Source organism: Adiantum capillus-veneris, chromosome 9 (genome assembly GCF_014529385.1).
Source record: "Adiantum capillus-veneris isolate H3 chromosome 9, ASM1452938v2, whole genome shotgun sequence".
Taxonomy (NCBI): Eukaryota; Viridiplantae; Streptophyta; class Polypodiopsida; order Polypodiales; family Pteridaceae; genus Adiantum; species Adiantum capillus-veneris.
Genome location: NC_140939.1, coordinates 136,197,794 through 136,214,841, shown reverse-complemented (window position 1 = coordinate 136,214,841; position 17,048 = coordinate 136,197,794). Strand labels below are relative to the sequence as shown.

Sequence of the window (17,048 nt, the reverse complement as noted above, 5' to 3'; positions counted from 1 at the left end):
TTTTTCTTTTCTAATAGTACCTGCTGTCATTCCGATTGTGCTTGGTGTGGCCATCGTTTGGTCTAGAGCTTTATATCTTGCGTCGCACTTATTCATGAAGTTGCGACGCTCTTGAAAAGTATGGAACCCCTCAATATACGCATGGGGTTTCTCACCTGCTGAGTTTGCCAATCTCATCTGCTTAGTCGTGAGGTAAAATCTCTTAGGTTGTATCGCTGGTTACGTTTCCTTTGCGTTGTTCGTGTATTGCTTGAAGAGCTGCACAGTAAGATGAGTTATTGATTTGCATGTGTATACACAAGCAGATGCAAGATCAGAGAAGCGTACAAAATGTACCGTGTTGTGATCCATTGTTTGATTCAGTTTCCTGCACGTAAAAAAATTTATTTTGATAACCTCTTACAGTATTTCTGAAGCATAAGATCCGCCAAACGTTTAAACACAAATGAATGAAGTGAAAAAGGAAAGAGCAATAAACTTACAAAAGGTGGATCAGAGTGAGTAGGGGTGATAGGGAAGGTGTCTCAGCACTGCAACATATTGAACATGAGAAGTCCACAGAAGAGAAGACAAGCAGTTAAACAAAAATTCCCGCTTTATATAGAAGGCAATTACAAGGCAATTTCATCTCTTTAATAGAAAGAGGAATTGATACTGAAGAGGGTGTAGGAAACATTACCGGCTAGAAGTTCAAAAATCTAGATTGTGTGAACATCTCTGGCATAGGTAGCTCTAGTAAATGTAGTCGGGTTCGCTCAGTGACACGTGATAGCATCACGTATAGAAGGCCAGGGGCATAAACTTCTTTTACAATGAGCAAGACGTTGGAGTTGATTGTTGCGCCTTGGGACTTGTGTCCAGTCATAGAGTAGGCGAGAGCTAGTGGGAATGTGGATTTATGGTACCAGTGCCCATTGAATGTCCGTCTGCTATGCTTTGACTGTCGAAGTGTAAGTTCCTGTTTGGATGTGTCGAGTGTGATTTTGATTGCTTAGACGTCTCCTTCTTTATCTTGGAGGATTTCGTCTACGTGACATAGTGATCCATTGGCTGCTCCAATTGTTAAGTCTATATTCTCTGTTATTAGCGCCTTTGCTCCTTCTGCTATTCTGTCAATTGCGTGGAAGTCGGAATCTTCAAGCCATGCTTGGAGCTCAGGGACGTTGTGTGCATTTGTCTTGAGGCCGATTTGGATGATGTGACTATTCCGATGGAAGCGTTCCAAGAGAAGGTTATTATAATATCGAGCGTCACTCTTGTGTGTGCAAATGATTGTCATATTCCTATCCATGTGTTGCTCTATTTGATCCTGCGTTATGATGCGGTCACCGATCGCATCATGGATCTCTTTCTTTGTGGGGAGCCTGACTCTTATTGTATTGAGGAACTCTATGAAAGAGATATCTTTTGCATGGCGCACTGAGCAAGACATAATGTACGTAGTAGCAGTGGACCAATAAGTGGAGATTGTGATGTGGCATGAGTAGCAATGATCACTTTGATGCTTGCATACCGACGGAAACTATGCCAAATCACCGAACAAGAAGAGCTTTTTATCTTTGAATGGGTCTAGCAGTGTGCCGTTGGCGACATTCACAATTTGTCATACTATGAGATCAAAAGTTTGCTTTGTCAACACAGAAATCTCGTCTATGATAATTGTGTCTGCTTCTTTGATACTGACGTATCTGTCATCATTTTCGGAGATTGACAGGGGATACTATTGTGTGCGCACTGGTATCTTGAATCGGTAATGGACAGTTGTAGCGATGTTGCTTAACCTCGTGGCCGCTGCACCGGTTGAAGCAGCGAGTGTGACAGTTTTCCCTTGCATTATGAGTTGGCTTATGATATATCTTATGAGGAAGCTTTTGCCAATGCCAGGAGTGCCTGTGATCACATGTAGACCACCCTTTGCTGTTGTGAGCTTCTTGTAGATCTCTGCTTGTTCAGATGTTAGTGACGCGTTCTAGACGTTTTGAAGCTCGTTTAGAAGGGTAGAGATACGAGAAGTCGTGTCCTGTTGCTCGTAGTCTGTTTGCACATCTGGAGATTGAAATGAGGTAGCCTTTGTTGAGGATGTCTTCTGTAGTATCATGTTGTGAAATTGGTGTGTTTGATCTGTCGTGAGCATATTTCGTTGTGTATACTCTGTGATGTACATCTCAAGGTCCTCATCTGTCAGTATCAAATTTCTAAGTTTGCACTCAAGATGGTACGACCTGGACTTGTTCTCCGGTGAGAGCAGCTGGGATTTGTTTCTAAAAGTGATTCTCTTTAGCAACACGTTGTAAAAGAAAGCCTCAGGATGATGCCCTGGGTGGAAGTCAGTGAAACGGACCAGTCGGTGTTGCCGCTCGATTGGCCGTAGGTGTTCGCCTCTGATATACTTTTCTTCCCTTCGTCACTGTGTAATTCTTGTGGAAGTCGTAGAACGTAAGATTCTCCAGACTTTGTGGTGTGCGCAGTACAAATCGACAGGGTGCAGCACGACATCATTGTTGCGAGAAATGATTCGTTGTCGTAGTGCCGGGGGTGATGAGCCGACGTATTGGACGGTGTCACTCTTTGAAATGATTGGGATGTGCAAACAATTTAATGCCACTTCTGTTGCTAAGATAGGCTTCGACAGTAAAGAGGCTGAGATCAGCTTCAATTTCACAGTGTCAAGGCCACCTAGGCCTAAGCGCTATGCATCCTCTGAGCGGATGTTGAGATGGCCCATTGGTTCAGTTTTGAGTGCATACTTCAGGAGGTAATAGGACAACGATGAATTGGTGACCCGCTGTATATTCATATGTGCACCCCATAGCAGAAGCAGTGTAGGGTGGTTCGGTACGACATTTCTGTCTTCATGCTGGGGCCTGAAGTATTGCCATCTTTGATTTTGTTCGTTGAAGACTGGGTTTCGATTTGGCTGCGCATGAAATGGAAAACCATGTTTACATACTCCATCTCTTTGACCGTGGTAACAACTTGTACGACACTTGTGAAGTTGTTTCCTGAGCACGAGTTGTCGGAGGCGGCTCACTTCTGGCAAAACCACAGTGCTAGTTTCTGGCGGGATGTATGCAGTTATCTCAGCAGATAGTTGCTCTTTGTCTTCTTCATGCATCCACAATTTGACATGAGCATGGAGTGATCCTCTATTTTGGACCTCATATCTAACCAAGTGGTGTTGCACACGACCCAACACACCTTTCGCAAGTATATATTTGGACATAAGCATTTGGAATTTAGTGTGGAAGGTGAGGGCGCATTGGACTGGGCAATCTGTCCAAGTGAAGGAGACGTTCAAATGATGTGCAATTAGCTCGATCGTGTCAATCTCAGGCCATCTTGTGTTTGTGACCTCATCGGCAGTGAAAGTCAAGAAGAAATCAGGCATTCCCCATTCGCCCACCATTGCTATCAAGTCCTTTAGGTTCTTGCGGTGCCACGAGCAGGAGCCTGGCATGCTGGAAGGGGTGCTGCACCGAAGCACATGTCTCTTTGCAACAAGCTCGTGTGTGTATTGTTAGCCAACATAAGAGCCTGCTTTAGTTGGTACATTATGAGCATGTATGGCTTGTACAGGGTGTAAACGGAGAACAGAGTCGATGCACGTATCTTTACATATATACTGAAGTTGATTTTACCATCATATTGGCCTTTCCCGAAAGGGAACATGAATGGAAACGTTGCCGTCTCTATTGTGATGTCGTTCACGGAGCTTGATGCGGCAGGCATGCCGTTGGGCTTGAAAGTAACCGTTCTCTCAAGAAATTGTTGACGGCCACGGAGCTGCAGAGAAGCAAATTCGTAAGTATCGCTAGCGGTGAATGCTCTTCTCCTGGCTAGTTCAACGATGTTTTCGATGATTCCAAACATCAAACTCGTGTCAATCTGCGCCATCAGTGCAAACGGTGCGTTGTCTTGTTGGTGTTGAATGATCTTGCTCACACTATCTTGACTTAGTATGCAGAGGCCAAGCTTCTTATTCGGTCGTTTAGCCACCATCGACGTGTACTTCTGTAGTACGAAGTTGTTCTCAAGATTGAATGCAAGTATGTCTGCCACTTGTGTGATGTAGCTAGGTCTTGCTCTGTGAAGGTTGTTCTATGCTCTTTACTCCATGATAGCAGAGGGTTATCTAATATTGAACGTCTGTCTAGTGTACCACGTGCAATTGTTATCACTGTTGAGATGGCGTTGATAGATATGTCGATGACGCTTAGTAGCTGTATGTGAAGCTGATTTCCGTTCAGTATTCTTCTTGTGTAGTCTGGAAGTAACGGCACACAATATCTGTGACGTGTACTTGAGTTCTCACAAGCGGAGCACTACACCCATTGTGTTTCTATTTGTGTAGCCTCTAAGCTGGATACCAGTAGACTGCTATCAAACATTGCAACTGATGTCTCGTCTGGAGCTCGAGTACAATGAAAAGAGGCACTTCTTTGGATGAAAACTAAACCACAAACAAAGAAAATGCTTAAAGGTTTGAATGTCGTTGCTATTTCTGAACTCCATCGGTGTACTAAATTGACGATATCAATCCATGATTGTGAGCATGGTAGAAATCTAGCCTTCTTCTTGATTGAAGTGCGATGTCTCGCTTTCGATCTGCTGAGGTGTATCCTAAGATTTCAATGATGGTCTATTGAAGGCTTTGGTCAGACTCAATCTTAATGGTTCAATGCGATCAGAACCTTGTGATATTTAGTTACTAGTCACGGCTAAGCAATGGACAGTTCAAGCGTTTGAAACAACTATGTACCTGGTGTTGGATTGCGCTGTTGTGGGGTTTCGGACTGAGAAGAGGCAAGCGGTAGCTGATTTCTTGAATGTCCCTTGCAAAGAATAAGTACGAAGCGTTAGAAAAGTAATAGCACAATGTTTAAGGTTCTGAGAGTAATCTCATTATTTGTATGTGTTCTTTATCTCTTATGTTATATAAAAAAAAGAAAACGTGCTGGTGTCCCTGCACGGGGGAGTTTGCACAGTCCTCCCCAATTTTTATAATACGAGGGAACGTGCCATTCCCACGGTAGCATGCAATTTTCGGTGTGTTCCTTTTTACTGTGTCCTCAGCGTTCAAGATTAAAATGTGGCACTTTGTACTCACCGCATGTTGGAATATGTCGCCGTTGCAAATGTAGAGGAGTTGTGTCCAAGTTTCTCTTGATCTGTTTGCAATGAAACACGGTAGAGTTAGGCCATAAGTAGTTGCGTCTTGGATCACATTTTAGAAGAGCTGCAACAATCGCAATGTGCATTCAATCATGTGGCCCATGTGGAATTTGTGAATGAAAGCCCTGATAGTATGGGGATCAGAGAGACGCAATCATCCCTGCTGTGGCAATTAGGAGGTCAAGCCACATACTTCCAAAGTGTGCTGGCGGGGAAAGGAAAATTGAAAGAAAGGCTGGAAACTCTACAAACATCAGGAGCATCTGTATGCATCGCCATCGACAATGTCTGGAGAGCACAAGACTTGGAAGATCTGCTTCCTGCAAGATTTGTAACTCTTCTGTCATCACTCCATATTTGCATCATAATCACATCATGAGCGACGAGTACAGTGGACATGCTGAGTTCTCACTGAGGGGAAATCCTTAGGTTCTGACATTCTAGGACCATATCTGCAGAGCCATGTGCACTCAAAAAAGAGGCGATTCCCCTATGAATGCATCATATCAATAGAGGTATTTTCCATGTACGTGGCAACGAGATCAGCAAACATTTTGCATTTGATATATGATGATTGCCTCAGACGAACAAATTACCCATAGCTGTTGAGAAAATCGATCTCGCAAATACACAGCAGCACACTAATGTTAAGGCCGATCAGAGTCACCCACGTCGAGCATAAGTGAAGTGGTGTGACTTAACTTTCCACATTTGAGCAACAGAGACCAACATTAAATCTCTGAAAAGCAACACACATACATACTTTGGAACTTGCATACATATACGTTATTGTATGCACAAAGATTCAAGCATCCAGCCATATCCAAACTTGTCAAAAACGACGACGTCTCGTGATGAATCAGATGTATCCAATGCAAAATTGCTCAAGAGATTTTACAACAGACTTGTAGGCAGTCAATTTCGCTGCCAGATCTGCTTCTGATGTAGATCCTTACAACCTTACAAAATTATGACAAAGACCAAGAAAAGAGGCCTTAATAGCTAAGCAGCAGATCGAGATGCATAGATCTTGCCTACAGCGTGGAGGAGTGCGACAGCTGCAATGAAGAAGACACTCATGCCGAGGATGAAGGTGGGGTTCATCTTGAAGCTAGGGGCGTCGTCTGTGTAGAAATGCAGCATGTCGCTGCCACCGGTGCTTCCATTGCTAAGGGACGTGCTGCCTGCACCACTTCCCCCAACCCTTCTCCTGCGAGCTCCCACGGTTCCTCGTGGTCCAGCTCCTGCTGGCGTAGACATGGCTGATGACGAAGGAGAAAGAAAAGGATACGATCACCTTCCATCCCGTTTTTTGGAACGTGGTGCTTCAGCCAGCGCACGTAGAACTACCGTGCAGACTGTGGATAAGTGAGAGAGAGAGAGAGAGAGAGAGAGAGAGAGAGAGAGAGAGAGAGAGAGAGAGAGAGAGAGAGAGAGAGAGAGAGAGAGAGAGAGAGAGAGAGAGAGAGAGAGAGAGAGAGAGAGAGAGAGAGAGAGAGAACCTGAGGCTGCGAACCTGCCTGTGGAGAGAGAACCTGATGTTGCGAACCTGCCTCTGGAGAAGATCAACCTGCCATCAATCTTGCGCACTGTCAACCTCCGAATTGCTCCGCTGTTTACTTTTATTCCGCGTAGCTTTTGACGACGCGGGAGGTTTTGACAAGAGTTTTTTTTAGCGCTCGAAAGCGCCTCCACGTGGCTGAATGAGAGGGGAGATTTGCGATTTTCTCCACTACACTAACGAAGTAAAAATGGAGATTTTGTGATTTTTGTTGAATGCAGGCCTCGTGATTTTATGACTTTTTCGCCTCTTGTTTAGCTCAGCGTGGCCTGCCCGTTTTTATGGCCTGCTGCTTGGATACCAACACAGAGTTGTCGACCATGCCTATTCCTAGCTACCGAAACCAGCACGACCCTTGAGAGAGAGAGAGAGAGAGAGAGAGAGAGAGAGAGAGAGAGAGAGAGAGAGAGAGAGAGAGAGAGAGAGAGAGAGAGAGAGAGAGAGAGAGAGAGAGAGAGAGAGAGAGAGAGAGAGAGAGAGAGAGAGAGAGAGAGAGAGAGAGAAGTAGCCTCCACGAGAACGAACGAGACAGAGAGAAGGGGAGAGAGCCTTCTTTGCAACACTCTGAGGGAGAGAGGACCAAGAAGGGACCTAAACCACCTCCACTCAAAAGGCTATGAGATGATGCATTGTTTTGATCGAATAAGAGTGTAGACTCATCAAGCTCTAGATCCTGCTCTGACTCTGCAGATGATGATGCCATGGTCCCAACCCCCCCCTTACTGTTCCTCCTTGTCAGTTAGTCAACTTCATAAGCTTACCCCATTATAGATCTACCAGTTCACCCTATGAGCTACACTTGCAATAGTGTAGTTCCAACACAAGCTGCGGAACGAAAACCGGATAGCCCTAGGCTTGGAAGGGCACGATGGTTGAGAAGGCCCTAAACTGATCTATCTCTCATTTCCTATCTATGGTGAGCAGCTCTCAATGCCTACGCAGAGCTCCTTTCTCAAGACTAGAATCAAAATAATTAATCTCTCTCTCTCTCTCTCTCTCTCTCTCTCTCTCTCTCTCTCTCTCTCTCTCTCTCTCTCTCTCTCTCTCTCTCTCTCTCTCTCTCTACAGTCCGGACAAGGTTGGAGGAGCATCTTTACCTTGATTATCTAAGGGTGGGTTCAGACTAGGCGGCGGAAGAAAAAAGCAAAGGGGCGTTCTTCCTCCATGGCAAAATTTAATTGGTTGGAGTTGAGGCACTCTTCCGCCGGGCCCTCCATTTTTCTTCCGACCCCCTCCCCCTCCGGAAGAGTTGATGGCCTCTCTCAACCCCCTTCACTTTTTCACTTTTCCTCCTCCACACTGTTCACACTAGGCGGCGGCACATTTAGGAAACAGGGAGAGGCACTCCATTTGGCTGCTTTTCATTGGACAAAGAAGTTGGAAAGGGATGGTGCAGAAATAGAGTGAGAAAAGCTATGGAAGCTATTGTTTTGAAAAAGAGCATGTGGGTAAGCACCGAAAAAGAAGGCAGTAAAAGTAGTGGCCGAAAATAGCTTAGTGAAGCATGTAGCAAGTTGACTTGCGCAGAGATTATGCGTGCGCGTGTTTGTGAGAGCAGGAGAGAGAGAGAGAGAGAGAGAGAGAGAGAGAGAGAGAGAGAGAGAGAGAGAGAGAGAGAGAGAGAGAGAGAGAGAGAGAGAGAGCTTATAGCCTCAGAGTGCTGTGTGCTGTGCTGTTCAAAGAGCTCTGTGATGCCAGGAAGGGGGGAGAGAGAGGAGAGCTTAAAACTCTGCGAGCGGGCAGTGGACATGAGCTTAAAGCTCTGTGTACGAGCAGCGGGTAGGCAGCTCTGTGCTGATTTCAGCTAATGATATACTATATTAAACATTTTCAAAGAGCCAAAATGACTTTTATGAGACCAAACTTATAATCTTTGTGAATGTAACCCAATGTTTGGGTGTGAAAAAAATAAGAAGTAAGATGAAAGTCTAAACTAAAAGACAGAAATCGTCAGATTGAAATCCGTTTTCAAAGAGCTAAAATGACCTATGAGACCAAACCAATACAATCTTTGTGGATATAATCCGTCTGGGTGCAAAAAAGAAACAAGTCAGATGAAAGGCTAAACTAAAAGATAGGAATCGCTAATCTGGGGATTTTGGTAAAACATGTTATGCTCGAGGTACTTTAGTGGTATGTATACCGAATCTAGCACTCTCACAAAAGCTCAAAATGTTTCGGATCAGCTTCTTACATAGAAAGTGGTCTCTTACAATGTGTTGGTTGTGGTTGCTACAAAGGGAAGTAGGAATGTCAACAGCCATTAGGAAATCAATTGAGTAGTGAGGGTGAGGACAAGGCTCCACGCCGCATGAACATGGCTTAAGCATGCAAAGTCGAAGGACAGGTTGCATCTTGAAGGCTTGAAACCTTACGCAAGATGTTGACATGGTTGAGAAAATTCATGATAGCATTGTCCATCAGAGGCTATTGGAGAAAGATGTGCTTGCTAGTGCTTTGGTTGATATGTATGCCATATGTGGTGTGATCATGAAAGGACGGGAAGTTCTTCATGGGCTTCTTTTTTGAAATGTCGTCACTTGGATGTGTTTATTGCATTTGTACATGAAGATGACAAGGTTTGAAGGATTTTGTTTTGCCAACAGAGGGATATATGGACAATACACCACGACAGGGCAATGTGGAATTACACGTCTTCATAAAACATCGATAACGAGTTCTTCTTTGTACAATTGAGTATTTTTATAAATAAAAAAGTTCCTCCAACACTAAAGGAGAAGCATAAGTCCCCCTTCAACATTGGAAGGGATAAAAGTGGCGGGGGAAGGGCACATTTCCTACGGTTTTATTATAAATGTGGAGAATGGTGCCAACTCCACACCATACATACATATGGTTTTTTTTTTTTTTAATGGACACAAGCATCACAATGCACGAAGTTCACCTCTCCATCTTTATTATATTGTGTTAATTTTTGTCATAAAATCTAATATCTAACCAACCCAAATGATTTTCTCATATTAAATTGATCATTTAATGTGGGATAATAAACGGGAACACGGGTTAGAATATAGACATGTGCTTACGGATCTATCTCAACACGGGGCCAATGGTAAAGGGGTCCAAATGAGAGATGGTCTGTCAAAGAGCAATGCAACCTAATGGAGCTTAAAAGACCTTAAGGTTAGCTTCATTAAAAACCTTTAAAAGTTAGTGTTAAAAAGTCCTTTGACCTTACGTAAGCTAGAGCTAACATCGAGGTGGGAATCATACCCAAGCATGAGGTGCTAAGGCACTTAAAGTGGTTATGGGAACCTTATCCAAAGCTTGAGGTGATTTTTATGCTTAAATGATTAAGGTTTTTGAAATGTTAAATTCAAAGATAAGTTCTAAAGGGACATAAATGTCCATGCTTTATTGAACAAGTCCTTGAAGTATCCCATTCAACCAAATGACTTAATAAGCATAAAAGACACATGCTTGATTAATTGAATAAGTCCTTGAAGTATTACATTCAACCCAATGACTTAATAAGCATACAAGACACATGTTTAAACGATCCTCCACATGGGTCCAATGAAAATTTAGATACATAAAAATAAATAATTAAGTTCTCTCTCTCAAAAGAGGAAAAAGAAGACACATGTCTAAAGGAAATAATGAAATAATATAAGAGAGAGAGAGAGAGAGAGAGAGAGAGAGAGAGAGAGAGAGAGAGAGAGAGAGAGGACCAAGCATGAGAGGGGGGGGCGGGTAATACTCTCCCACACACACACACACATTCTCTCATTGTGTGGATTGCAAAATGCAAGAGCTCCATCTCCTTCTCCAAGTTTGTTGATAAGTGGAGAGCCTACACCAACACTCTTGGCTATGGAATGCAAATCCAACCAAGAGCCATGCTTCAATGCTTAAGCTTGCCATCTTCTTCATCTTCATTACTATGCTATTATGCTATGCTAACTAAGAAGAGTGATGAGAAGTGAAGAACTATTTCTTTCTCGTATGGAATGTTTCTTCTTCCTCTTCCCTACCCTCATTCCCCGCTAGCTCTCTCCACCTTCGAAGGTGTTTGAGGCCTTGGGACTGAGGCTTGTGATAGTTAATGATTTTTCCAAAGTTTATGTTAAGCTCATGATGCATGAAGCTTTCCATCTTCATAGCATCACCAAGGTCACAAAGAACACAAAGATTGTATTGTAACAAAGTCTCTCTTGATGGGAGAATCTATAATACAAACGCTTTTTGGAGGGGGGACCGGCTCCAAGTAAATCCGGTCCTCATCTATTGTCATGTTCTCTAATATTCTCTCTCTTGCAAAGTATTGTTCATGCCAAGTTAATTAAGTACTATGTTTATTTTGCTACCATCAATTAAGTTTACCCTCCAAGTTCTCAATATAATCTCACAAAAATGCTCACTCTAATTCTCTTAGTTCCGCTATTCTCAAAGTTCATAGGCCATTTGCATTACATTGGTATCAAAGCATTTGGTTTCTCTTTTCTTGCTTAAGAAGAGAGGTCCTTAAGTAGCGTACTAATGGTTGATTTTGTTAATTATATTAGGGTAAGTGGGAATGGGATCTATTATCGGTTTTGTTGAGTCCACTATATGGGATATGGTGCACACCTTGGGAGCTTTGGTATTAATAATGGAGTCTTCTTAGACTTGCCTACGGCCTTGCCATTATTGAGCCATAAGAAGTCTGAAAGGAGCTATCCCTCCGCAACTTCGCTGTGTTAGACCCACTCCACTACTCTCTATAATTAACCAATTCGAGCCGTGGGTGTAGATATTTAAGTGCCTATTTTCAAAGGCTAAGAGGAGTAGCAACTAAGGTTTTGAATTGCCAAAGCATACACTAAGTAAACACATAAGTTTAATTAACATGGCTGACAATAACCAAGAGAGTAGAATGAACATTGACAACTTTGATTTTGCACATGAAGGTGCTAATGATGATGCCCCCATGTTTGTTAATTATCTTGTTACTAGGTTGCAACAAGCTATGGGCAACCCCGCCTTACAAACCGAAGTTACTCAACAACTTCGTGCTTATGGGATTTCCTTTCCTCTCCAAGAGGAGAGAGAGCTTAGGAGGCCTCTTGATGAGACTCCCAAAAGAAGACTCTCTTCCATACAAGAGGAGGAATCCAAAGATCAAGAAAGTAATGAATCCCTAAGTTCCTCTGAAGATGTGGCTCCACGAAGAAGGCGAACTAAACGATCACCAACTCCTCACAAGAGGAAACGGTTAACCCATAGTCCTTCTCCTTGTCATTCCAAAAGGGAAGAGAGGAAACAAAGGAAGAAAAGGGCAAGAAAGAGGTCACCCTCTTCTCCTTCTTCTTCACCTTCCTCCTCTACCGATGAAAGCTATGGCTATTCTCCTAGAGAATACAAGAGGGGAGGACATCGCAAATCTTACCCTGGATGGAGAAGGTCACAAAAGCTAAATAAGTTCAAAGAGAGAGGAAAGAGTATCTCTTTTCTCACCTATGATGGCACTTTGGTGCTACCGACAAAGTATTGGCCTTCATCCAACAATTTGATGCGGCCTTTGGAGATGAGGGCTTCACGGAGTCCTCCAAGCTACGCCATGTAGCTATGCACTTTCAAAAATTGGCTCGTCAATGGTGGAATAGCCTTTGTGGCAACGGTAAAGCCCCAAAGACATGGAAAACTCTACGAGTTTCCATCATGAAGCAATTCCTTACAAGCGATGCAAAGGACAAAGTGCTCACCGAATGGTGGAGTTTGAGGCTTCTCTCTCATGAGTCTATTCACAAATATGTGGACAAGTTCTGGGATTTACATCTCAAGGCTATTGTCTTTCAAAAGATAGACTTCGCCGAGCAAAAGCAACAATTCTGTGCGGGATTACTTGAAGAGATGGCCGAGTATGTAAACTCTCAACGGCCTAGTTCTATCAACAAAGTAATCCACCATACCATGGTTGCTTCGCACATAAATTTCCAACAAGGGGCTAGACGGAATGTCAAGCCCATGGAAAATAAAGAAAAAAGTGATGCAAAGGGAAAAAGTAATGCCCAAAATTCTTCCCAAGGCCATTCCAACAACAACAACAACAATCGGTCCAAGGAGAAAGGAGTTTACAAAGGTAAAAATAAACTCTCCTGAAGAGCTTGAAACTTTTTGCAAGGATCACAAATTTTTTAAGCGTGGGGAGCAAGGACATGGTTATCGTTCTTGCCCCAAAAGAAATGCTTGCAATGAGACTCCTAGAGCTTCCACTATCGAAGCTTTAAAAGAGGATGCTCATTGCAAAGGATCACCTCTCTCCTATGCTTGGGGAAAGGTAAGGGAGCATGATGCCTTCATCTTGTTTGACCCTAGCTCTACTCACAACTTCATATCAATGGAGTTGGCCACCAGGCCACCAAGTTGGGCATTCAAGCTTTCGAGATGGGAGATATTGTAACGGCTGACACAGTCGTTACAATATCAATGGAGTTGGCCACCAAGTTGGGCATTCAGCCTTTCGAGATGGCAGATACTGTAACGGCTGACACAACTTTCAAGGGACAACGAGCCTCTGTTACTCCCTTGATTGGGAAGTTGAGGCTTCATGTCCAAAGCTATGTCGACAAAGAAGACTTTTTCATCTCTCCTCTCCAACATGAGGATGCTATCCTAGGGGCGCCATGATTTGATCGCATGGCTGCCAACATGAAGTTCCCTAAAAGGAGAATCTACTTCACCTACATGGGAAAGAACATGTATATAGATGCTAATGAATCTGGTCGTACTATACCACTTGTAAATCCACCAGCTTTTGATAAGTCAATGAAAAGCTCGATTTCTGCGTACGTGATTTTTGTCAAAGAATCCACTAATGATGCTAATGGTTTATCAAGTCAAAATGGTAGGAATCAAGAAGAGTTAGACTTGTTGAACTATCCAAAAGGATTCCAAGATGTGTTCATCGATGATATCCCTATGGACTTGCCTCCAAAACGAGGGGATGATGACCATCGAATTGAGCTCCTATCAGGAAGCTCACCGCCTAACAAGCCTCCTTATCGAGTTTTCCAAGCTCAACAAGAGGAGATTATGAGGCAAGTACAAGAATTGGTAGACAAAAGGATGGTGAGGCCTAGCTCCTCTCCCTTTTGTTCTCTAGTCCTTTTAGTGCAAAAGAAAGATGGTACATACCGCATGTGTGTGGACTATCGTGCACTAAACCATATCACTATCAAAAATAGATTTCCCGTACCTCGGGTAGAAGATCTGTTTGATAAGCTACAAGGCTCTACCTACTTCAATAGGATTGACCTTAAAAGTGGCTATCATCAAATAAGGATAGTGGAGGAGGATATCCTAAAGATTGTGTTTCGTACCACGTTTTGTCTTTATGAATATCTAGTCATGCCTTTTGGCTTGACCAATACACCTGCCACATTCAATCGTTTGATGGAGAAAATATTTAGACCCTACCGCAAGTTCACTGGAGTGTTCTTTGATGATATCATCATCTACTCCAAGTCCTTGGAGGAACACAAGAAACATCTCGAAGTGATTTTTCAAGCATTGAGGGAGAACAAGCTTTTTCTCAACCAAAAGAAAAGCGAATTTTTCGTTCAAGAGATTCAATACTTAGGTCATATTATCTCTCAAGATGGTATCCGTATGGATCCATCGAAGTTAGAGGTAATAAAAGCATGGCGTAATCCAAGAAATCTACATGAACTAAGAAGCTTTATTGGTATGTGAGCATACTATAGACGCTTCATAGAAAAATTTTCTCAAATAACACGACCATTACATGACTTAACAAAAAAGAACGTTAGGTATTCATGGACTACTAAAGAGAAAAAATCTTTTGACAAGCTCAAAGAGAAGCTTACCTCTTAACCCATCCTCATGCTTCCGGATCTCTCAAAGCCATTTGAGGTCCAATGTGATGCTTGTGGTGATTGCCTTGGAGCAGTCTTGCTTCAAGAAGGGCATGCCATAGCAAATGAGAGCCTAAGGCTCAATACGGAACAGGTCTTGGGCATTTATGAGAAAGAGATTTTAGTTGTTCTATATGCCCTAGACACATGGAAGCACTATTTATTGGGGACTCCATTCATTTTATGAACAGACCATCAAAGTCTCAAGTACTTCATGATGCAAACAAAGATTTCCGACAAACAAATGAGGTGGGAAAATTTTCTTTCACAATTTAATTTCCACATTGCTCACATTGATGGTAAGCATAATCAAGTGGCTGATGCACTTTCACAATGACCAAAAGTTAATGTTGTGTCTATAGCAACTTACAATGATCTATTTTCTATGATAGATGAGTATGCTACTGACCCTGACTTTAAAGACATAATGTCCGCCATTGCTTTGGGGAAGAAAGAGGAACCATTCACCTTGCAGGATGGTTATCTTCTCCATGGCAATAGGCTATGTGTTACCCACTCCCTTCGTGAGAAAGTCATGCATGAATCCCATGCTCCTCCCTATGCGGGGCATAGAGGCATTCAACCTACTCTTCGAGGAGTAGAGACGTACTTTTATTGGCCTACTATGAAAGTGGACATACAAGAGTATGTTTCAAAATGTGTGCTATGCCAAAAGACCAAGTATGATAGAGGAAAGCAACCTGGATTACTCCAGTCATTGCCAATCCCTAATTCACCATGGGAGAGTATATCCATGGATTTTATCTTTGGATTACCTAAGTCTATCCATGGGAATACAGGAATATGGACAATAGTCGATAGGTTTAGCAAGCAAGCACACTTTATCCCTATCAAGAAGACTATTAAGGCACACCAAATGGCAACATCCATCGTATCAGATAGAGATTTTAGAATGACGAGTAATTTCTGGAAAGGTCTCTTCAAAAATCTAGGTACAAGATTGAATTTCCCTTTGGCCTATCACCCACAAACAGATGGCCAAGTGAGATAGCCAATCTTACGATTCTTGATCTACTAAAGACCTATGTTACAGAAGTAGATGAATGCTCAATGGGAAAAGTACTTACATACTGTAGAGTATGCCTATAATAATACTATCCATACTTTTACGGGAAAAGCACCTCTTGAAATCATAGAGGGAAGACCTAAAAGTCCCATGCTACATAAAGTACATGGGAAGATCTTCGCTGTCGATGAGTATAGCTGTGACTTGCAAGCATCTTTTCAAAAGATTAAGGAGGCTATATCCATCTCTTAACTAAGGCAAAAATATGCTGGTGACAAGCACAGAAGGGCCTTAACGTTCAAAGAAAATGATTGGGTCTTACTTAAGTTTCCTAAGGCTCGATTGAGAAAAACGACTGGCAAAAATCCTACGGGCCATTAAAAGTATTATGTTAAACTAGCAAAAAGATACTATGGTCCTTTTCAAATTTTGAAGCCAATCAATGAAGTGGCTTATCAACTCAAGTTGCCAAACCATTGGCTCATACACAATGCTTTTCATTGAAGCTTACTAAATCCCTACAAAGAAGAGCCTCCAAATGAACCAATTATTGAAGACCCTCCCGAAATTGAAGACCAAGAAGAGGTGCTACAACCCGAAGCTATTCTTCAGCATGAAGACAAAGTACTACGACATGGTAAGATTATCGAACGATATCATATTAAGTTCAAAAATTATCCTTTTGAAGATGCTAGATGGATGCAAGGAATCCAACTTAAGGATAGTATGAACCTTGTCAACGCTTACAATGCTACATTACAGTAAGAAAATGTACATGTTTCTTTTAAATCATCAATGTTTTTGTCTTATAAGACTAATTCTCTCTTTATTGTGCACAAATTTAAGTAGTATGCATACTAAGAATCATGCTTGTCATGACGACGTCTCTCAAACACCATGTAGAATTTGTCACTCTACTTGGGAGGTTGAATGGACTAAAGAGCAGACATGCTTGCGGCAGCTATGTTGCCCAAGCACCAAATGGATTAGTCATTCCTCTACCCGCTAGGACAAATTGACTAATGACTATGGCTTTATCTCTTTTACCTCATAGTCGAGGACGACTATGATTTCAAGACAGCGGTAATGTCATAAAATCTAATATCTAACCAACCCAAATGATTTTCTCATATTAAAATGATCATTTAATGTGGGATAATAAACAAGAACAAGGGTTAGAATATAGACACGTGCTTACGGATCTATCTCAACACGGGGCCAATGGTAAAGGGGTCCAAATGAGAGATGGTCTATCAAAGAGCAATGCAACCTAATGGAGCTTAAAAGACCTTAGGGTTAGCTTCATTAAAGACCTTGAAAAGTTAGTGTAAAAAGTCCTTTGACCTTACGTAAGCTAGGGCTAACATCGAGGTGGGAATCGTACCCAAGCATGAGGTGCTAAGGCACTTAA

General features: G+C 42.5%; 1 protein-coding gene across 1 annotated transcript; it reads right to left on the bottom strand.

Annotated features, from left to right (window-relative positions):
* Positions 1-202: 202 nt before the first annotated feature.
* On the bottom strand, positions 203-5,571 carry LOC147451224 (uncharacterized). Its single transcript, XM_086520886.1, has 5 exons — positions 5,421-5,571; positions 5,108-5,168; positions 4,760-4,832; positions 337-367; positions 203-258 (listed from the first exon to the last, which is right to left on the bottom strand). The coding sequence occupies exons 1-5, from the start codon at positions 5,569-5,571 to the stop codon at positions 203-205; spliced, it is 372 nt and encodes a 123-aa protein (XP_086377012.1).
* Between the last annotated feature and the right edge of the window lie 11,477 nt (positions 5,572-17,048).